General features: G+C 46.5%; 1 protein-coding gene across 3 annotated transcripts in view; it reads left to right on the top strand.

Moving 5' to 3' along the window:
* SRGAP3 (SLIT-ROBO Rho GTPase activating protein 3) overlaps positions 1–23,117 on the top strand; it is a 247,303-nt gene that overhangs the window by 103,994 nt on the left and 120,192 nt on the right. For all 3 annotated transcript variants that reach the window (XM_006758216.2, XM_006758217.2, XM_015560351.1), the window contains exon 2: positions 8,790–8,982. In XM_006758216.2, the coding sequence (XP_006758279.1) occupies positions 8,790–8,982 (193 nt within the window). The remainder of the gene's footprint in view (positions 1–8,789; positions 8,983–23,117) is intronic.

Genomic DNA, 23,117 nt, shown 5'->3' with positions numbered 1-23,117 from the left:
CCTGCTATTTATTGCTTATCTGCTCTGCACCGGGCATCATGCCAGGTGCTTGATATGCATACCAGTCTCTTGACAAACCCACCGGGAAGGTATTATTATTCCCCATTTTATAGATGAGAAAACAGACTCAGAGAGTTGTAGTGACTTCTACTAACAGGGTAAAACCAGGTTAGAAGTCCAGGCTTGCTGTCCCCAAAGCCTCTGAGCGTGTGCCCTTCCCGTGTCCCCAAAGCCTGAAAGTGTGTGCCCTTCCCATGTCCCCAAAGCCTGGGTGTGTGCCCTTCCCATGTCCCCAAAGCCTGGGTGTGTTCCCTTCCCATGTCCCCAAAGCCTGTGAGTGTGTGCCCTTCCCATGTCCCCAAAGCCTGCGTGTGCCCTTCCCGTGTCCCCAAAGCCTGTGAGTGTGTGCCTTTCCCATGTCCCCAAAGCCTGCGTGTGCCCTTCCCGTGTCCCCAAAGCCTGTGAACATGTGCCCTTCCCATATCCCCAAAGCCTGTGAGCGTGTGCCCTTCCCATGTCCCCAAAGCCTGCGTGTGCGTGCCATCTCTCTGTGGAGGCTGTTTGCTGAGGGTCTCCTAGATGCCTGGCACATTACTTACATTATTGCTAGTCTGATCCTTGCACCCCTGCAAGATGAGCATAGTTAACTGCCCTTTACGGGGGGTGCTGGGGGGACAGCTCAGAGAACATGAATTGTCTACCCAAGACCTCACCTGGCAGAGATGATATTTTACCTCATGCAGCAGCTGGAGTCCAGGCTCTGTGGGTCTGTCCACTCTGCCACACAACTGCCTCTCCTATGGCTGGAGCTGGGCAGCAGTGGGCCCCTTTCGGAGTCCCTTCAGGATGCTGGCAGTTGGGCTGGTGGCAGTGAGAGTGTCTTCATTACAGACCCCAGTACGCTGCTTTTGTTGGAGGGTCATGCACAAAGTCTTAGTACTAAAACATGGACGTCATCTGTGCCGCTCAGGCCCTTGTTTTCCATTTGAGGAGATGAAAAATGGCCACAAAAAGCAATAACAATAAATGATAATTACACCCAACTCTATTAAGCCTGTAATACTGTGCTGTCCAATAGAAGTTTCTGCAATGATTGCAATATTCTGCAATACAGTAGCCACTAGCCATGTGCTTTTGAGCACTTGAAATGCAGCAAGTGTGACTTAGGAATGCATTTTTAAAAATCTATTTAAATAGCCACATTTGTCTAGTGGCCACTGTGTTGGACAGTGCAGTGTTAAAAATAGATGAAGTGCTGTACTGAGAGCTTTATTGAATGATTACTTATCATCCTCACAGCAACACGAGATAGATTATTATCATCCCCATTTTACAGAGGAAATGGAATTCCCAGGGAGATGAGGAAACAAGTTTGCCCGGCTGACCATGTGGAAGGACCAGGATTTGAACCCCTGGGCAGGTAAACCCAGAGCCTGCTACATTGTGTGACCAAGCTGATGTGTCCCTCCACCACAAGAGAGCTTGAGGTCAAGGTCAGGGTGCACAGGGATGATGTGATGACAGCTAGGACCAGTGAGAACGGCACCAAGGTGGCAGATGGAGTGCAGGGTGGGGTAGGAGGTGGAGCGGGACAGGATCCCTGAAAGGAGAAGCATTGGAGCCCCCGGGAAAGCGCTTGACTTGGAAACTGGGTAATCTCGGCGCCTGTCTGCCTCCTCCTCCAGATTTGAGCCCTGGCTCTGCCACTCTCCGGTGATCCTGGGCACATCACTGTGCTCGTTGAGTCTCAGTGGCTTCATCTGTAAAATAGGAATGATTGTAGGACCGCCTCGTTGGATGTGGTGATAAACAGGCATGATTGTGCATACGTGATGAAAGTCTGTCACATACCATATGGTTCATCCTCCTTGTTAGCTCCTGGAACTTTACACTGGGGAGGGTACACCAGCTGCCTCTGTGGAGCAGAGGGGCCCAACGCTCACACGATCTTGATTCTCAGGACGAATACAGACTCACCATCTCGGGAGGGGTCAGAAATGCTACCTCATTCCCAGGACGGGGTCCGCGAATTAGAATTGGGTGGGGCCTGGGAAACTGCATTTAAAATTGCTCTCAGGGTCGTACTCTGGCCCCTCTTTCTAACCCAGGACAGCCCTCACAGGCTGGGGACAGAGGCCTCTGGGGACCAGTTACTGGCATTCCTTGCTGGTCAGGCCTGTTAACCAGAGTGGCAGGCTTTGTGTAAAGTGTCTGGCTTTGTCTGCCTTTTTTTCCTCTCTTTTTTATTGTGAAAAAATTTCAGACATAACAAAAGTAGCGAGATTAGTATAGCAAGCCTCTTTCCCGTATTCATCACTACAACTAAATTTCAAAAATGAAGATGAACCTTGTGTTGCCCATAATCCTACCATCCCCAGCCCCCCCGCCGCCCCCATCCCCCCCACACACCCAAGGTTATTTTGAAGCAAATCCTAGCATGTCTTCCTTTTAAATAGTCCCTGTGACACTCTCATAAATTCCTGGTGGGCATCAAATTGGTACTGTTTCAGAAGAGGACAGTTTAGCAGGCTCAGAATCCTACTGCAGGTGCCTTCGGATCTGGCACTTCTACTTGACACAGGTGATGTACCTGCACATGTGCAGAATGAGGCTGTGTGTGGTTATTCATTTCAGCATTGTTGGGGATTATAGAAAACATTCAGCAAAGGGCACTGGTTAAGCATTTTTACGGTGGAATTCTATAGTGCTGTAAAAAGGAATGAGGAAGTTCTTTATGAAATGGTATGGGCTAATCTCCCCAGTGTAGTCTTAAAAGGGCAAGGCACAGAACGCTGTGAGTGATACGCTATAGCACGCATAAAAAGAGAAGTAATATACTTGAAATATGCCATTATTTCAGGAAGGATGCACATGAACCTGGTGATTGGGTTGCCTTGCTACAGGCAGACCAGGTGGCTGGTGGATAGGGGTGGGAGAAAGACTTTTCTCTTTATACCCCTTCTACCTTTTGAATTTTCCTGTATTTCCTATTTAAAACAAAAATTCTCTTTTTTTTCCCCTGCAACCTAAAACTGCTCTTAAGTATAGTTTATTAATCAATAAACAGGTGTTTATCCAAGTGAGTTGAAAACTTCTGTCTACACAAAAACTTGCACAAAATATTCATAATTGCTTCCAATATTCAAAAATTGGAAGCAATGAACATGTCCTTCCGTAGATGAATAGACTATCTGAATATTATTCCAGACAATGGAATATTAGTTAGTGATAAAAAGAAATGAGCTATCAAGCCACAAAAAGACATGGAGGAACCTTAAATGCTCATTGCTAATTAAAAGAAGCCTGTTTTAAAAAGCTATATAATGTACCATTCCAACTGTATGACGTTCTGGAAAGGGAAAATTTACAAAGACATAGTAAAAGGACGAGTAGTTGCCAGGTGTTGGGGAGAGGAGGAAGGCAAGGATAAGTTGGTGGAGCACTAGGGATTTTTAGGGCAGTGGAAATACACCGTATGACACTATAATGGATACATGTCATGCATTTGTTCAAACCCTAGAATATAAACCGCAAAGAGTGAGCCCTAATGTAAACTGTGGGCTTTAGTTAATAATATGTGTCAGTATTGTCCATCAGTTGTACTAAAGGTACCACACCAATGTAAGATGTCAATAACAGGGACATGTGTGAGAGAAGGAGAAGGGGTATGTGGGAACTCTACATTCTGGTTAGTATTTCTGTAAATCTAAAACTGCTCTAAAATAGTCAATTAACTGAAAAATACAATTCCTCATTACCTTGGATCTGAAGAAGCTTCGTGTGCCCTCTGCCAGCAAGGTTGTGCTTGTGTGTGGGGTAGGAAGTGCAAGGAGACTGGTTCTCCTGTAATGTGGGTTGCCCTGGGTATCGCCATGAGTGGCAGATCTGACGCAGGCACAGTGGTCGTTGGTGAGACTGTTGCTTGGAGAGTAAGCAGGAACATTATGAGGCATGTCAGAGGAGTTTGGCCTTGATTCTATAAACAATGGGGAGCCATGGAGAATTTCATCAGGAGAGTGACATGGGGAAAGCTGTGCTTCACAATTAGTTCTGCCCCTCCTCTGGGCCTCATGCCTCTGTCTGTAACCGAGGAGTCTGCCCTAGACCTTCAAGGAGGTCATCTTCAGCTCTAAGGTTTTGAGATCAAAGCCTTTCTGGACTTTCCAAGATCGCCCTCCTTCCTGTCCCCCTCCCCTTTTATTTTTCTGCCACCCAGTGTTGCGCTGTGACTGGAACGGCTCTCTGGGGGAACATGTGCTGAACGAAGTCTGTGCCTTGGGAGCAATTGTGTTTTATTTTATTTTCTTGCTCCTTTTGAAATCTTCCAGGAGAAAAACCAAATCTGTGCCTGCCCCGATGAGGAGCAACTTGGAAGGGAGTTAGAAAGAAAGAGATGGGTAATCAAATCCCCTCAGGGCTCCTGCCAGGTCCGCTTCCTGCTAGAAAGACTTGACTCTGAGGCGTCCAAGCTGCAAGAGGTCCCTTCTGCGACCCAGCCTGGGAGGCTCCAGCTGGTTGTGTGAACTGGGGGAGGTTCCTCTGCTCCTTCCAAATCAGCTCCTGTCATCACAATGTGATTTATGAGCTTTTCCTCTAAAATATGAGAACGTTGGCTCCTGATTAGGTGCTGTAATGGAGGAAGGCAGTGGCTGCAGCATTTCTGATAAATACTATCTCTTTAGACCACCATCTTGTTACCAAAAAGGTGCCAGAGGTTGACTCCAGATGGATTAAAGTCTTTTTTTCTTAATAACACGTCTAATGGGGTGTCGGGAGGGTTATTGCTCCCATCTGAAGGCTCCGGGCTTGATTTCTAGAGTAACTGCCACATACCAGCTGCTAAGACCAGAGGCTACTTACCTCTGAGCCCCCACTTCTTCACCTGTGGGGGGAAGCGGAACACGAGCTCCCACCTTACAGATGCTGTGCAAGGTATGAGAGGGACATCTGAAGAACTCAGCATAGGCCGGAACAGATGTGTGCTCTGGAAGTGCTGGGGATTATTAGGATTATTCTGAGACCCAAAGAGTGGATGGTCTCAAAGTGATTGGGAAAATATTTGGGAAGCATTTTTATAATTATGTGTTGATATGGCAGAGCTGGCACTTGGAACGAGGCATCTCAATCCAGTTCTACAAGAAGGCCATGTCACAGGTGTACCTGCATAGCTTGTTACAGTTCCTAGAACAAAATGTGACCTTGGACAAGCTCCTGATCTTGGTTGACATAGAGCCTTGGTTTCTTCATCTGTACAAATGGGTAACAGTAATATTCATGTCTTGTGTGTGCTGTGTGCGAGTGTGTGATGTGAGTGGGATGTGTGTGTTACATATGTATACGTGGTATGTGGTGTGTATATGTGAGTGTGTATGGTGTGTATGTCTGGTATGTGGGATGGTGTGTGGTATGTAGTATGTCTGGTGTGTATGGTATATGTGTGCTGTGTGTGAGTGTGTGATGTGTATGTGTGAGTGTGTGGTATGTGTGATGTGTGGTATGTATGTGTGTGGTGTATGGTGTGTGTGAGTGTGTGTGGTGTATGTGTGGTGTGTGTATTATATGGTGTGTGTAGTTATGTTGTATATGTGTGAGTGTGTGTAGTGGGTGTGAGGTGTGGTATATGTGTATGTGGTATGTGTGGGAGTGTGTGTGTTTGTGTTGGGAAAGACTTGCATAATCACAGCACTTAATGTTCTGGGGTAAAAGCACTTAGTAAAGGTAAATAGTAATCTGCTATACAGATATTTATATCCTGATGACCCATATGTGCTGGGATAATCCACCCTCAGAGCTTAAATTTCATTTGAGGAGCGCAGGCAGATAAGACATGTACATGAAAGGTTAAAAAACAGCAGGAGTTGGTCTGAGACTAACTTAAGTACCACGAGAGTTCAGGGGAGGGTCACCAGGGCTGAGCAGTCCCGAATGCCTGGGAGGAGCAGGGTCTGACATGGGCTCTAAAGCAATGATTTTGATTTTAAAACTTTTTGCTTGCCTACCCTCTACATGAACTTTGGCAGAAAAAAGTCTCTTTGCCTCACACATTTTAACTTGACATCTGAAAAGTTTCATTATAAGTTTAAGTAGTTACAAAGGATATAATTTCTGCCATATTGTAAATATTGACCTTGTAGAATAAAATTACACTACTCTCTTACATGCATCAAATGGAAGCTAAATAACAGCAATTTTTAATTTTTCCTTTTTATTGAAGTTTCATGTATATACAGTAAAATGCACAGATCTTAAGCATGCAGCTCAGTTAATTTTTGTCAGTGTACTGACTACCCAGATAGAGGTGGGTATATATCCAGCATTCCAGGAGGCACCTTTGTGCCCCCTCCCAGTCAATATCCCCCCAAAGGTGACATTTCTCTGAACTCTATTATCACTATATCATTATATATACCAGCATAAACTAGTTTTGCATCATTTCCTTTGTTCTGGCTTCTTTCAGTCAGCATGAGGTCTGTGAAATTCAAGCATGTTGCTGCAGGTAGCAGTAATTCATTTTTCGTTGTTGCACAGTATTCTCTTGAATGAATATTTCATATTAAAAAGCCTTGTCTACTCTTAATGGGCATTTTGGGTTGTTTCTAACATTTGGCTGTAAAGATTTTTCTTCTCTATATTTTGTGGACATAGACACTGATTTCTTTGGGGTATGTATCCATGAGTGTAATTGACAGGTCATAGGATAAACATGGGAATACATTTAGTATCCACCACCATTCATCAAAAATTGCAGAAATTTACATTGTTTCTTTCTTTACCTTCTTGAACTCATAATTCCCTTCTACTTCCTTCACAGGACTTTATCTTACTATATTTTCATGCTTGAAAAACTTTTATTGATTACTCTATCATATTTTTTTTTACCCAAAATATGTATGTGAGTGGAAATGGATGTTGAAAAAAATTCCTTTGACCACAAAACTCTAAGTTATCTTTCTTTTGGGTTGATTTATCGTACAACTCATTAAAATAACATCAATGTTTTATAATTTGATAAATAATGACTAAACATAAAAAGTAAGATAGTATGGGAAACACTTCTCACAATGCAGTGAATAGGGAGGTTGATGGCAGTGCTTCTCCTACGTGAAGGTGCATAAGGACCATCCGGGGATCCTGCTAACACGCAGATTCTGATGCAGAAGGGCTGGATTGGAGCCTGGAATTCAGCATTGCCAATGGCGTGGGCCCATGGATTGCTTTTGAGTAGCAAGGTCCTTAGGTTAAAGAGTTGCTAACACCAGCAGTCTCCATGGTCCACTTTTTGGTGCCCAGACATCTTGACACTTAGGAACACTGCACCATAGTCAGATTCTGGATGAGGGAGAAGTTGGTCTTCTGCAAGGAGGGAGAAGGCCTGCTGTGAAGAGAGTGGTGGGAAAAGAGGGGTGGTATCATCGAGACTGAGCCACATCCTCAGGCAGAGCAGAAGAGTGGGGATGGAAACAGGATCTCCAGCTGATTCCCTTAGAGCTCTTCCTGCCCGCGGGTCCTTGGGGAGCTTCGTGTACAACGGGTAGGGCTGCCCCTTTGAAGACCACTTCTCTCAAGGATGCTAAGACGGTGCCACCACCCTTTCAAACAGGGTGCCCATTAATGCAGGCAGGATTGGACATTTCAGGGACTGGTTTGGATGGTTTTACAGTGTAAATCCAGAAAGTTAGGTTTGGGTCTGGGTGGTAGATGGCCTTGAATCCATGGTATGGAGTTGGATTTAATACTCAGGCAGAGGGGGCCATGGGCTGATTTGAGCAGGGCACTGGTGTGAGCAGTGCTGTCGGGACACCGCTCTGTCAAGCAGCTCATGGACGGCTGGGTAAGAGTTCAGGCAGTGACACACTGTGGGCTTGACAATAAGGCTGGCTGTGGTTACTGGGATACCCAGGCTGTGATTTTTATCTCCCCCACCCTCCAGTCCCCCACCCTCACCCCTAGCTTTTGAACTTTTGCCCGGTTTGCTCGGTCAGTATTTCCTGAAGTGTGGGCTGCATGCCTCTAGCGCAGTGATGGCGAACCTTTTGAGCTCGGCGTGTCAGCATTTTAAAAAACCCTAACTTAAGTCTGGTGCCTTGTCACATATAGAAATTTTTTGATATTTGCAACCATAGTAAAACAAAGACTTATATTTTTGATATTTATTTTATATATTTAAATGCCATTTAACAAAGAAAAATCAACCCAAAAAATGAGTTCGCGTGTCACCTCTGACACGCGTGCCATAGGTTTGCCATCACTGCTCTAGTGGTACCTGAGACGTTAATGCATGGAGCTCAAGATAATTCAGAGTGAAACACCGGCATGGCCTTAAGTAGTACTGAAACCCAAGAGCAAAAGGCATTCCCTCTCAGCCCTTTCTCAGTCCTGAGCAACATCTTTCTTTAACACCACTCATGTTCCCATTTTCCCTTTGTCGGTAGCGAGCAGTTTAGGCTTAGGGCCTTTGATAAGCAGTCATCTCTAGTCTTTTCAAAATATTTGTTTTCATTGAATTGATTTTCTATGTAACAGGATGGGAAGCGGTCCTAGTTTCCCCTTACTATAGTGACATAAAACTGTTCCTTTAAAATAACCTCATTTCAGTAGGGACAGTGAGCCAGTTTACTAGACAATATGGCAGAAATAACAATGCCGGAGGCAATATGCAGTGGTTCGACTTTGGGTTAGACCACGTGGCAAACGCTGGCAAGTGCCAGATCATTGTGCCAATGACCCAAGAGGCTCTGGGTGGTCCCCACCAGCCTAACGTCCTGTCCGTTCTTTGCCTCTGCCTGCAGAGATCCGCACGCAGCTGGTGGAGCAGTTCAAATGCTTGGAGCAGCAGTCGGAGTCTAGGCTGCAGCTGCTACAGGACCTCCAGGAGTTTTTCCGCCGGAAAGCTGAGATCGAGCTTGAGTACTCCCGCAGCCTGGAGAAGCTGGCTGAGCGCTTCTCCTCCAAGATCCGCAGCTCCCGGGAGCACCAGTTTAAGTGAGAAGGGGCCAGGGTCCGGGCGGGGGGGGGAGGAGAGGGGGTGGAGGCAGCGCTGGCATGGGTAGGCGGTTGGCCACAAGGCTGAACTGGAGGCAAGGACTCATCGGAGGGGGATGGCTGCCTCTGAGGCCCTGCGTCTGCAGGACGCTACACCCCCAAGCCTCAATCTTCCTTGGTGGAAAGTGAAGAGAGAGTAGTTCCTGCGCATAAGGATGCTGTAGGGAATAAATGAGTAACCTGAGAAGACTGCTTTCACAGACCGTAAGTGCTCAATAAATGGTTACTGTCACTCCATCCACCAGGCACTGTGGGCCAAGGTGACTCGCCGCCTCCCTTCAGGTCATCCTGGCCCTATCCCGTTCTCTTGTACTTCAGGGTCCGCCAGCCCACTTCCAAATTCCTTCAGCACAAGGACCTCGGCATTTCTTCTCCATGGAACTGATGCTCATAGCATTCCTCTTCATTACTCCCGGGGGGACCCATGCTGCCTTATTACTTACCTGAGACACATAGACTCTGTGCTAATTCCTCACATCCCACGTGCTGCGTTCCTGGAGGCCTGGTCCTCTTAGGTCTGTAGGGAATCTGAGTCCTCCAGCTATAAAACTCTCCGGGTGCAGGCAGAAGCCACAGCCTCCCCGGGAGGCATTCACCCGTGGGCAGCACCACTTTGCAGCCCCTTTTCTTTGCCATGCTTCCCAGATGTTTCCCTCCTCAAAGCATCTCTCCAGCAAATGGCCCTCAGCCCCCGGAGACCAGAGACTTGCTTCAACACACCGGACCTGATCCTTCTTCCTGTGTTTAATCTCTTTTCTCTCTTTTGTATATATTTAAATTGTGGTAAAATACACGTAATATAAAATTTACCATCTTAACCATTTTTAAGTGTACAGCTTAGTGGCATTTCTGTATCATCAGCAACATCCATCTCCAGAACTTTTCTTCTTCCCAAACTGACACTCTACCCATTCAACACTCACTCCCCCCCGCCCCCCAGTAGAATAGCAATCACCATTCTACTGTCTCTATGGACCTGACTACTCTAGGGACCTCATTTAAATGGAATTACACAGACTGGTCGTTTGTGACTGGCTTATTTCGCTTAGCATAATATCCTCAAGGTGCATCCATGTTGTCATATGTGACATAATTTCCTTCTTTTTAAAGGCTGAATAGTGTTCTGTTTATGTACAGACCACAGTTTGTTTATTCATTCATCTGTCTTTGGATGCTTGGGTTGCTTTTGCCCTTCTTTGTAATTTTGCATTCCACTCTGGGCTGGGAGCACGCGTCCTTTAAACACCTCTAAATATCTTCCTCAGTCTGGGCCACAGCATTTGAACACTTGCTTTGGTGCCTTCGTCTCTTGACATTTGGGATAAGAAATGGCTTTATTAAAAGGCAAAAATTCATTACTCTTTTGCAAATATTGTGCTTGTTTTTCTACTCAGTTTCATCTCTTTAAATGTTCACTGCAGAAGGGAGCTTCTATTAATAACTTTCTCCCAGGCACTGTCAAGGTCCTTTCACATACAGAATCTCATTTTTCTGATATATTTTTTGGAGATATTTTATGTTGTTTTTTTTTCAAGTGACAAAAGTAAAATTCTCATTGTATACAATTTAGAAAGTACAGAAAAATAGGAGAAGAAAATGCACAGTCCTGATGGTCAGAATCAACCACTGTGCACATTTTGGGGCCTTTTCTCACCTGTCCTTTACTAATAACAACAGCAACAATAATTTATTCAGCGGGTTAACTGAGCGTTTCTTTTGTGCCAGGTGGGTATTCCTATCTCATCTTACAGATGAAGACAGTGAAATTCTGAGAAAGTAGACCAGCCATTGGAGACGGATTCGAACCATCACTCTGGTTCTGCCTCCTCGGCCAGAGACAGGAAAGGGCCTGGGTGGAGCCTGGGGGCAGCTGTGGAATCCGAACACTCCCCTAAAACTACAGGCACCGACACGCACTGGGAGACACACGCTGGGAAGCCCAGGTCTCAGACTGGGCTGTCACTGGAGCCATCCAGGCCTGTGTGGCCATCTGGAGCATCAGCTCCTGCCCCCTCTCCTTCCTGTTGGTTTGGAGTCAGATCCCTTCCCATTCTCAGTGTGAACAGGGCGGAGAGGGGAAAGGCGGGGTCGCCCGTTCCCTCGCTTCGCCTGTAATGAGCTTGGCCAGCCCCTCCTGGGTTCATTAACCGGAGCCACCAGACGGAACAGGAGCCCCAGCTGGCAGTCGGGCTAAGCAGGCTGCTTGACAGAGTATGAAAGTCTAATTAGGGAGTGGGCCAGGCCAGTGCAGCTGGTGTGGGCCTCTGCATGATGCTGATGTGACTGCAGAGCCCCCAGTGGGTTTTGGAAACAGGAGTCTGTCTGGATCTGCCCTTTGACCCCAGGGCCAACCAGCACCGACCCCTGGCTGCCTCTTCTTTGGAGCCTCACATAGGGTCTTCTTCCTGGCTTTCCAGAGAAGCCCTGTCCTTCTGTCTCACAGACACTTCATTTAAGAGTGTTTCTCTGTCTTCCAGGTAATCTCTCAGAGCCTTGAGGGCAGGGTCCAGGTCTTGTCATTTTATTCCCACTGCAGTCAGCCCAGTGCTGGGCAGAGATGGGGTGTTTGCCAATGAGTGGGAGAAAGGGAGGGAGGGGATTTACTCAGTCTATAAAGTCCACTCTGGCTGAGAGGTTTGGTTCAGAGAGGGAATTAGTTTGCTCAAGATCTTACAGCAAATTAGTGGCAGAACTGGGATGGGAACCATCTTAGTCTGTTTGGCTGCTATAAAAAAGCACTATTGACTGGGTGGTTTATAAACAGAAATCTATTTCTCACAGTTCTGGGAGTTGGGATTTCAAAATCAAGGTGCTAGCATGCTTGTGTTCTGATAACAGCCGCCCCCCCCCCCCCCCCCGCTTTTTTTTTTGGCTGGTGCTGCTGATTCTCCTTCTATTCCACAGCGGCAGAGAGCAGAGAGATGAAGTAAGCTCTAGTGACACTTATAAGGGCACTGATCCCATTCATGGGGGCTCCACCCTCATGACTTCATCTAATCCTAATTACCTGCAGAGGCCCCACCTCCTAACACCATCAGATTGGGGGTACGGTTTTAACATGACTTTTGGGGGACACAATAGGAACTCAGGTCTCCTGACTCCAGTGTTCCTCCTTTTGCTGTGAGCCCCAGCTGCTCCCTACCCACCTAGACAATAAAAACATTTACAGTTGCCCAGGAGGTGCTGTGTCTAGGGCTAGACTTACCTGGGTGGCATGCAATTCAAAGAAAGGCTCAAATGATGGCTCTGAGGGTTTACCTGGGACAGGTTGACTATTGAGAGAATAATACCATCACATGTTTCTTTTCTACTGTCACATGTTTCTATTCTATATTCTAATCACATCCTTTTCGGAGAACTCTGCCATCTTTGCTCTCTTATAATCCTGATGATAAGCCAAGGGCATAGAGAGGAGTCAGTGGTTTTATTCAAGCCAACTGAGCACCAGACAAGCCGCGTGGCTTATCTGACAAAGGACCCCAAGCAAGCTGTTGAGTAGGGAAAACCCACAGTTCCCTACTTCCGAGCTCAGGCTCCTCTCTGTAGGAAGCCATGCCGGTCGTGCATTTATTTAAAATGCAGGTAATGAGGACCTCTTATTTTCTTGTGTTCTGTGCTGAAGATACAAAGATTAACAAGACACAGTCCCTGCTCTCAGATATTCTGTCTTCTCTCAAGAGACAAAGCATGCCCGTGATTGGTATGGTTGGGACAGGCCCCCAACCCCTGTGGCTCTGTGCTTTGAGCCTGCCACCTGCCTGCTCTCCAGGCCTCAGCATTTAGATGTCACTGTCTTTGGAAACTTATCTTGAATCTGATCTGGTGCTTCCTCTGTGTGCCCATCATACTCTGTACCTGTTGACTTGCTTATTCACCTAATATTTTTTGAGCCCCTGCCATGTGCCAGGCCCTGTTTTACAGTGGTGAACAGGATAGACTTGCTTCCTGCCACAGTGGAGTTTAGCATCCAGTGGAGCAGATATAAAGAATGAAAAGAAAGACAATGTGTCATCAAATGATTGCTAGGATGGAAGTAAATAATATGCTGTGTTCTGGTTGTTATTTCTATGTAACAGTAATACCTCCCAAACTTAACGTATCTCCTGCTTTAGTGGGTCAGAAATTTGGACAGGGCTCAGCTGGGCAATTTTTCTGCTTTCTGTGGCATCAACTGGAATCAGCTGGCGATACTCAGCTGGCAGCTGGTCTGGGCTGGAAGGTCCAAGACGGCTTTGCCCATATACTTGGTGCTTTGATGGGGATGGCTAGAAGGCTGGGCTCAGCTGGGTTGCCTCCCTCTCCGTATGGTGTCAAGGCCCCTCTAACTAGTGCTTCAGCCAGCTGTTGGGCTTTAGACATGGTATCCCAGGGCTTGGAGAGAGAGCAAGGGGGAAGCTGCAGTCCTCTTCAAGGCAAGGTCTGGAATGGGCATATCATCACCATCAGCCCTGGCTCGGCATCAAGGGGATAGGAAACAAAGTCCACCTCTAGTTGGAGGAATGTCAAAGGATTTGCAACTCTCTTTAGTCCTCCACACTGAGCTAGAATGGCAGTCAGGGAAGACTTCTGGAGGCAGTGGCATTTAAGCAGAGACCTGAGAGATGAGAAGGAATAGCTATGGGACAGTACGAGGGAGAGAGAGCCCAGGGGCTGGAACAGGTGATGGGAGTGGAGTGGGAAGTCACTGAGGCATCATAAGTAGGAAGTAGCATGATCCAATTTTTTACTTTTAAAAGATTGCCCTGGATTGAAGGGGGATAGAGTGGAGCTGAGGAGACCTGTGGGGTTGGTGGGAGTATCGCTCTCCAGGCAGCTGGCGATAGCCGCCTGAGTGGCAGCAGAGCAGATGAAGAGTGGACAGAAGCTGAGAAAGCTCTCAGAGGTAGAATCGGGGGAAAGAGGAATCAAGGATGTCTCCCACTTCTCAGTTCAGCAATGGAAGGATTTGAGGAGAGGAGTGAGGCAAAAGCTGCCACCCTGTTTTGTAATAGTCCTTTTTCTTCTCTGTCCCCCGTTTGATAACCACTGAGCTACATGCTTTGATGTGACAGAAAGGGTGGCTGTTGCCCTGGGGTCCCTAGCACCTGGTCCAGGTTTGGCATATGGTTGGCAATCACTAAATCCTTGTTGAATTAATCAATAAAGGTCAAGTGATAATTAGAGTTGCTCTGGGGTGGGGGTGGTGAGAGATGGGAAAGGACATTTACCTTCTGGCTGCCTCAGGAGCTCCGTGAGTCCCTCTGGGCTAAGGGCCACCCTCTCCTGTGCCTGGAGCCTGGCTCAGTGTAAGAGGACAGAATGTGGGTTCCCTGACGGGGGCATGGGGAGCACAGAGGCCGGAGCACTAGCTTACAAAGTGTGGTCCTGACCAACAGCAAACCTGCCCTGCCCCCCAGATCTGCTGAATGAGAAACTCTTAGGGGTGGGGCCCAGCAGTCTGTGTTTTAACAAGTCCTCCCGGGGATTCTGATGACCATTCATATTTAAGAGTCGCTAAAAAGGATGATTTTAGATGATAAATTTTTTACAGCTCACTGCCAGGCCGTGCTGGCCTTCCTAATCCCTCCTTCCTCAGCATAAAATCTATATTCCACTGCCCTTTCCTGACCAGGCCTGGCCTGAGCCTGGCTTGTCCTGGAGCTGGGAGCCCTTCCTGAGCAGGAGTGTGTGTGTGTGAGGCGGGGGGAGGTGTGGGAGGGGAGGGGGACACAGGAGGTCAACATCTGCCTCTTGGGGAAGGTGGATGTTCTCTGTCAAGTTGGATGGTTCTAGGAAGCCAGAGGTTTTCTGGGACTAAGGCTTTTTCTTCCTCCAGAGCAGTGTTTTCTTAAGGCACACTGGTACTTTAAGATGCATAAAAGAGAGAGAGAGATAGAGGAGGAGAGAGAGAGAGAGAGAGAGAGAGAGAGAAAACACCAACGAGTGAGTGGAGGTGGGAACAACTGCCCCCTCTGGACATTAGGATATGGAAGGCTCTGAAAAGTTTTGCATTAAAGAAGCCGTTGACCTCTTTCTGAATTCTACTTGACCACAGAATTCTCCCTCCCCCATAATATTGATTAACATTTCCCCAAACCAGCACTCCTTGTTTGGAAAGATCTGTTCTAGACAAATGCTAGATTCCCTCTGGATACTAGCACTGCATGCAAACAGTGCTCTACAGGAGAGATGACAGAGCCCCTGCTATTCTGAGTCCTCAGTTTGGATAACCCTCAGCTTCCTGGGGACATACCTGGTAAAAATGGTCTCTCTAGAAGTGTAGGTTGCTGCTACTAGTATTTGGAAAGAAAGGAAGAAGAAGAAGAAGAGAGAGAGAGAGAGAGAGAGAGAGAGAGAGAGAAGAGAAGAGGAGAGGGAGAAACTAAGAAAGAAAGAAAAAAAAGAAAGAAAGAAAACAAACAAACAAACAACAGGGAGTTCTATGCAAATATATTTAAAATAAGGGAAGTTGACTTTGGGAAGAGCTGGGAGGTGCTTGGCTAGTTAATGCATAAAGCTTAATACTCTATGCAAAGGAGGTTTGGAGCATCTCTCAGCATCCAGAGCAGTTGGGAGGGAGGATTCCAGTGAGCAACTAATTTGATTGCTGAGAAAGTGCTTTTGTGTGTTTTTGTGTGTGTGGCAAGGGGGAAAATAAAGGATTACAGACTTTTTTCAGAGGTTGCCTGTTCCTAAAAAGATGCTATAATTTAGACTTAGCCCTACAGGTGAATTCTAAGCAGAGAAGCACTTTTGTAGCTGGTAAATTGAACCTATAAATGTGCAAAGGATTCAGAATGAAAAGGTTTGCTCAGAATGAGGTGAGGATAATGGGGTAGGCCCTCCAGGTGGGGCTCACTTCTCCATTCTAGCTACTACTATTATGATGACTATCACACAAGTAATGGCTTTCCCGTAATACTTTCCAGAGCTGCTATTCTCTTAGTATGGTGTGCAATACAGATCTTTCCTGATTTTTTGGAGTCTGTGCTGTGCAGGTGTTTAGTCTTTCAAACACCTCCACGTCCACATTACCACATGACTATGACTCTACGAGATGTTTTTCATGCATTGCCTCGTTTAACCTTCACAGTAAATGTTGTGATCTTTGAGGCAGGTCCTATTTCTGTCTTTCTATTTAAAAACATTGAGTAACTTGTCCAGAGGGACAACTAGAGCAGGTTAAGTAGCATAGCTAAGATTCTAATCTTGGGTCATCTGGCTCCAACATGCAAAACTGCTTCTATCTACATGACTTTGGGTATGTCCCTTCACCTCTCTGGGCTGGTTTAGTGTTTCCCGAGAGTCACCCATCAGTCCAGACCAGGGGCTGACTGGCATCAGGGGCTCCCTCCTCTCCTGCTAGTCAGTTCCTGCTCATCCCATCAGAGCCAGTTCAGGGTTCACCTCCTTTAAGAGCTCCTGCTGTTGATCCCAGACCCAGAGCAATCTGTGTGTCACTTTTACGGGGCTTGAGGCCGATTTTGGAGGGATGTTCCAGTTCGTAATTCTGATTCTCCAACTTTGGTCTGCCAGCTGCTTGAAGGCAAGGGCTACCCAACAGAGCTACAGAGTGATCTGCAGATGACTATTACCTTTGCTGGGCATGGAGGAGCCCAAGCAAGGCCAATCTATGAATCAAGGCTGGTTGCTGCTAGTGCCAGGCCTGGGGCCACATAGTGAGTGGTATGGAGAACTCGAAGGCCAAGTCAGTTCATTCATATGGAAAACCCCCTGGAAACAGTGGGGCCTCAGGGACTCACCAGGGCCAGGTAACAGCTTTAGCCAGGTTGACAGAGACTCAGAAATGGTACCCACCTGCTGGCAACACTTCTGTCTGGAAGAAAGCTGCCCCTCCAGGTCTCTTCCTGATGACAGACAATTCAGTTCCTCTCTGTATGTCCCTGGTGCCTTTCAAGCTGCTGCCCCGGCACTGGAGCTCGGAAGGGGAGAGTTCAAGTAAGCCCATGTACGTGCCCTTTAAGAGGAATGCCTGGAACTTTCGGAACCTCCATTTCCCCAAGCCACAATCCCTGCTGGTTTTTTCAGCCAAAACTAATGGGGGCTTCTCTTCCTGGCACTGGAAACCTGGGCTGGGGGATCTGGTGTGGGGCTGGAACCCCTCTCTCCTCAGTGGGAACCTTTACAGTTGAGATATTAAGATATCCTTCCCAATTTTTTAAAAATATATTTTATTGATTTTTTACAGAGAGGAAGGGTTAGGGATAGAGAGTTAGAAACATCAATGAGAAAGAAACATTGATCAGCTGCCTTCTGCACTCCCCACTGGGTACGTGCCCGCAACCAAGGTACGTGCCCTTGACTGGAATCGAACCTGGGCCCCTTGAGTCTGCAGGCTGACGCTCTATCCACTGAGCCAGCCAGTCAGGGCATCCTTCGAAGTTTTTATCTACCACACATGGGTGTGGGACCAGCCCGTTCTGCACCTCCCAACCCCCACCAGTCTCAACGTGGCTTCTTTAAATCCCTAGTTGTAGGACTTCCATTTAGCTCGATTTCAGGTGATTCTGAATGATGGTTGTTCTGTAGTTAAGTTGTAATTTTGATGTCTCTATCAAAGGTTTTTGAATGAATAACTGAAAAGTCCAAATGACAACAAAATGCTTTTTTTCAAATACATGAAGAAAATAGACTTATTTTGTGTGGCTGCAAAGGGAGAGACGTGAGATCCAAAATAGCATTTTCAGAGAAGCTGACTTCAACTCAACCTTGAGAACATTCCAGTAGCCAGAGCTGTTCAGCACACCAAGGGCTGCCATGGAAGGTGTGAGTTCCTAATCTGTGCAGGTGTATACTCAAAGGCTGGGCCTGGGGCCACTTAGTGAGTGGTATGGAGTGCATTTCTGTAATGTGATGGATGGTCAGACCACATCAATGCTCCTCCAAATGAGGGAGGGATCATTGATGGCACATGAGCCATAAATATTGAATTATCTTTTCAATTCCCTTTCCAACTTTGTGGTTGCCTCAAGGAGAAAGTCTCGGTTTGGTACTAGTGTGTTGCTAATGCTGCTCTAATCTCTCTTTTTACAAAGTGAGGACAGACCTCAGGCATCAGCATCTGCCTAGGACTGGTGATGTGGTTATGTTTTCCTTACACTTACTTTTCCAGTTACCTTTTATTTATGCCAAAGGAAGCTGGTTTTTAAAATGTTATTTTAACTAAGACTAGGGAAAGCCCTTTATAAATAAATTCAGTTAAGTAAAAAAGGACAACTAACAGGGAAGTGGTTTGTGGGAATGGCGAAAGTCCTGAAGCCGGCTTGACACCCCTGGGCCCCTCCCAGCTCCTCCTAGAAAGTGGACATCTTTCATTGCAACCCCCTATATCCTCCAACTTCCTCTTTTCATTGCTGGGAGGGATTTTAAGGCAGGAGGCTCAGCTTAAAAAGTGGTCATTGCAATGGCTACAGCCCCTTTGGCTCCTTTCTGTTTTCCCTTCTGGTCCTTTCCCAGATGCCACACCAGGTTTCCTGGGATCCTCAGAGACTATAACCAGTGACTTCCAAAGTATTAACCAGGACGTGATTTAATTATGTATGATATGCTTGATACATGTGATGCAAGCATATCATTTAAATTTTATTCTAAAATGAAAAGTAGCCCTAGCCTGTTTGGCTCAGTGGGTAGAGCATCAGCTTGCAGATGAAAGGTCCCAGGTTTGATTCCGGCCAAGGACACATGCCCAGGTTGTGGGCTCGATCCCAGATGGGGCATGCAGGAGGCAGCCCATCAATGATTCTCTCTCATCATTGATGTTTCCTTCTCTCTCTTTCCTCTCCATTCCTCTCTGAAATCAATAAAAATATATTTTTAAAAAATAAATCAAATGAAAAGTAGATGTTGTAATAAAGCAGATTTTAACCAGCTGTAATAAGCAAGGGTTTAGTTTTGACTTGATTCCATTAGGCAAATCTATATATAAAAGGCTAATATGCTAAGTGTCCATCTAGGTCAGTGGTCGGCAAACTGCGGCTCGGCAAACCGTGGCTCACGAGCCACATGCAGCTCTTTGGCCCCTTGAGTGTGGCTCTTTCACAAAATACCAGCTCTTCCACAAAATAATGACTTCTGCACATGGGCCACAAAGTTTCAATCGCACTGTACGTGCGCGCCCGCATGTGGTATTTTGTGGAAGAGCCACACTCAAGGGGCCAAAGACCAGCATGTGGCTTGTGAGCCACAATTTGTCAACCATGGGTCTAGGTCAGGGTTGGGCAAACTTTCTGACTCGAGGGCCACAATGGGTTCTTAAACTGGACCGGAGGGCCGGAACAAAAGCATGGATGGAGTGTTTGTGTGAATTAATATAAATTCAAAGTAAACATCATTACATAAAAGGGAACGGTCTTTTTTTTTTGTTTTATCCATTTCAAACGGCTGGATCCAGCCCGCCGGCCGTAGTTTGCCCACGGTGTTTTTTTTTTTTTTTTTTTTTTTTTTTAGTTTTATTCATTTCAAATGGGCCAGATCTGGCCTGCGGGCCATAGTTTGCCCACGGCTGGTCTAGGTAATGATGTTCGTACCAATGTCCCGCTTCCTCTCCCTAGCGACTAGCCTCCTTGCAGTTTCTTCAGCCCAGGAACACGACTTGGTTTATAGCCAAGTGGAAACATTTCACACTTTAACCAAATGTCTGTGAAGCGTTTTTCTGTACCTCATCTCATTTGATTCTCACAGAAGTCCTGGAGTAGGTAGATAGGAGACTCTGTTGAATCCTATTTTTTTATTAGCTGGAAAACGGAGATTTAGAAAGCTTAGAAACTTAACCCGGCTGAAAAAAAGTAAGAAATGGTGAACCTTGAAACTGACCCAGGACCACCTGCTTTAGTCCCTGTACCAGAGGGACTAATTAATTTCTTTTCAATGTGCATGAATCCATGTACTGGCCACTAGTAAGGCAATAATGACCTTTGATGATTATACACTACCTTACACTTTGCAGAGTGCCTCCCTAGCCTTTAGTTGCTTAAATTTCCCCAAGAATCCTCTTGGGGCTGACGGCTGTCAGGGAAGATGCCATCATACCCACCTTACAGGCAAGGGACCTGAAGGCCAACCAGGGTGAGTGTGGCTTAAAATCCTCATCTAGCCGAGGATCCATGGGTCAGGGCCCTTACTCTGCCTAGTACTGTACATACAAGGTGATGCACACCTTCTGCAGGAGGATAAACAAAGGCAAAAGGGACTTTGGAGGGAATGAGAAGATGAAATTGGCCAGGCATTGGCTGGAGGCAGGGATTTTCATTCTGGTACCAAGAATATATTCAGCAAGTTCAAGGGGAGCTCAGAGATAATACACCAGACCCAGTGTGCCACCACTTTGAGGTGTGAGGAACAAATGAGTGAGGGGATAATTCTGCCCAAGGGTGGAGGGGGAATTATAGGACCATTTGCAGTGGGCTTTGCAGTACATGTAAGAGTTTGTAGCGGGGGGAAGGTGGTAATGGGAGGAAGAAAACCAACATTTGTAGAGAACTTACATGGGCCATACATCTACATTATACACCAATCAGTGGATTTTCCCAACAACCTAGTGAGGTGCTGGTGGTAATACAATGGGGCCTTGACTTACGAATGTCCCGACTAACGAGTTTTTCGAGATACGAGCCGTCTCTTGGCCGATTTTTTGCTTTGAGTTGCGAGCTAAAATTTGGGTTACGAGCCAGCTTCAGATACCCCACTGCTAGTTGGCGCAGCGAACGTCACAGTAAACGTCACAACATCAGCCCTGCATCACGTGTCTCACTCGTTCACTTTTGATTTGACATATGAGTGATTTGAGTTACGAGCTCCATCATGGAACGAATTAAACTCGTAAGTCAAGGCCCCACTGTACTAGTGATGATAATAATAATTATTATTATATCCTGGATTTGATGCTTATAGCATCCCATGAATTACCTCATTTAATCCTTAAAGTGCCACTGTAAGTGCTATCAGCCCATTTTATAGATAAGGAAAGAAAAGGTTTAACTAGCTTCCCAAATTCACCCAACTGCTCAGGGACAGAACTGGTATTTGCCCTCCAGCTTTGACTCCATGGCACCCCAGCCTGGTAAGCAGAACCCACTTCTGCCAGGTGACCTAATGGATGTAGGCCTTTCCTTTCTGAATTACTCTGTCTCAGGGCTGGCATCAGCCAAAGGCAACTTCAAAGTCAGTAGATTTCAACTGGCATGACGGGGCTCCCTTGCCCGAAAGCCTCAGGCCTGCTGTCTCCTATGAGGCGGCTTGAAGGCAGAGCCCTACATCGAACTCTCCCCCCTCACCTGGGTGGCTGCTCTGCTTCCCACCTGGCTTTCCTGCCCCTATGATCACATCACTGGCCCACTTGTCACCTTCATTCAGCCTTGGCCTATGAGGCTCTTCGTAATCCAGCACAGCTAGCTGCCTCTGCTTCCACTGTGTCCTGCTTCACCCCTGTTCTCCCCAGATAACCTGTGAACAACCCATGTCTGACTTCACAGCTTCACAGCCAGATTGCCCTCGGACTGCAATATGCTCTTATCTCTCTTTGCCTCTCCACCTGGCAAACTCTTGTATGTACTTTAAGGCCCAGTTCAGATGTTCCAGTGACTCTCTCTCTACCCTGAGGCAAAATTAACTACCCCTTCACTCCTCTGGGATCTAGTTTTTTCACAGAGCATAACATAGTAGGCATCTGTTACTCTCCCTTGCAGCCTCTCTCACCACTTCTTTTGATAACAATATCTAGATTTTCCTCTGGGGAATCATCTTTGGGCAACGGTGAGCCTGTGACCAGCAATACCTCATCTTGGTCACAGAGCTTTAATCTAGGGAGATACAATTCCAGGCCTTTTGGTGGAACAACTGGGGAAAAGCTCTCTTCCTGTGGGGATTAATAGCAGTTGGGTATTACTGGTCTGGAGAGGGCCTGCCTAAGAGTGAAGCTAACAGAGAGAGGGAAGCAGAACCAAGAGATGGAGAGAATACGAGGTCCTGATGACATCCTGGGATCCAGCTATGCCTGAGGCCAATCACCTTCTATTTCTTTTTTTTTTTTTTAATTAAAATTTGTGATCCTTTACATTTCTCCTCTTCCCATTACTGTTATTTTTGCTTAAACTAGTCTGACGTATTTCTGTTGCTTCAGCTAGTTTTTCTGACCAATAGCCATAATCCTTGGTTAGTGTTACTTTCATGTACTAGATTGTGAGCCTTTTCAAGGCATATCCAATCATCTTTTTAATCCTCTGTGACTAGCACAGGACCATCACATAGCAGAAACAAAAAATATCAGAAGAGTGAAGGAATGAATTGGATTCTGCCAAGAGCTATGGAAAGATACAAGGAAATAGAAGAGATTGTTTCTGCCTTCAAGGGGCTTATAGAATAGAAGTAATCAAGTGAAAATAAGGTCATTAGTGTGGGCCCTACTGAAACATGACTGCTGTCCTTAAGATAAGGGGACATGCGGACATACATAAACGTACAGGAAGAATGCTGTATGAACATAAAAGTAGAGATCAGGGTGATGTGTCTACAAGCCAAGGAACAGCACAGAAGCCAGGGAGAAGCCATAGAACAGTCCCCTTCACAGTCCCCAGAAGGAACCATCCTGCCAACGCTTTGATCTGAGACTTCTAGCCTCCAGAACTGAGACAATACATTTCTGCTATTTAAGCCACCCAGTTGTGCCACTTGTTATAACTGCCCTGTGTACACCAGTACCAACCCAGGTGCTCATCATATCCTTCAAGGACTGGCTCCTACAACCTCTCGGGCCTGTCTCCAGCCCTCACACTCCCCTCTGCCCTCAGGCCACACTTACCTCCTCTCAGTTCTAGAAGGTGCCCATCGTGGAGCCTTCACTCGACTGTTGGGAATGCTCTCCCTTATTTGTGTTGTGTTGAAACCTACCCATCCTTCTGGTCCCAGCTCATCCTCTGGGCACTTTTCACCTATTCAGCCGACTGTGTGGCACCAGAGACCCAGTGGGAAACAGGACGGATGTAAGCCAGAGAGGAGTCAAAGACCAGAAACAAAAGAGTGAATATGACAAAATTTAGGTGTGGTAGTGCTGTAACAACTTGAAATGGGGTGGTGTGCTA

This window comes from Myotis davidii, unplaced genomic scaffold (assembly GCF_000327345.1).
Source record: "Myotis davidii unplaced genomic scaffold, ASM32734v1 scaffold73, whole genome shotgun sequence".
NCBI lineage: Eukaryota > Metazoa > Chordata > Mammalia > Chiroptera > Vespertilionidae > Myotis > Myotis davidii.
Note: the sequence above shows the minus strand (reverse complement) of the source record. Positions and strands in the feature narration are given on the sequence as shown.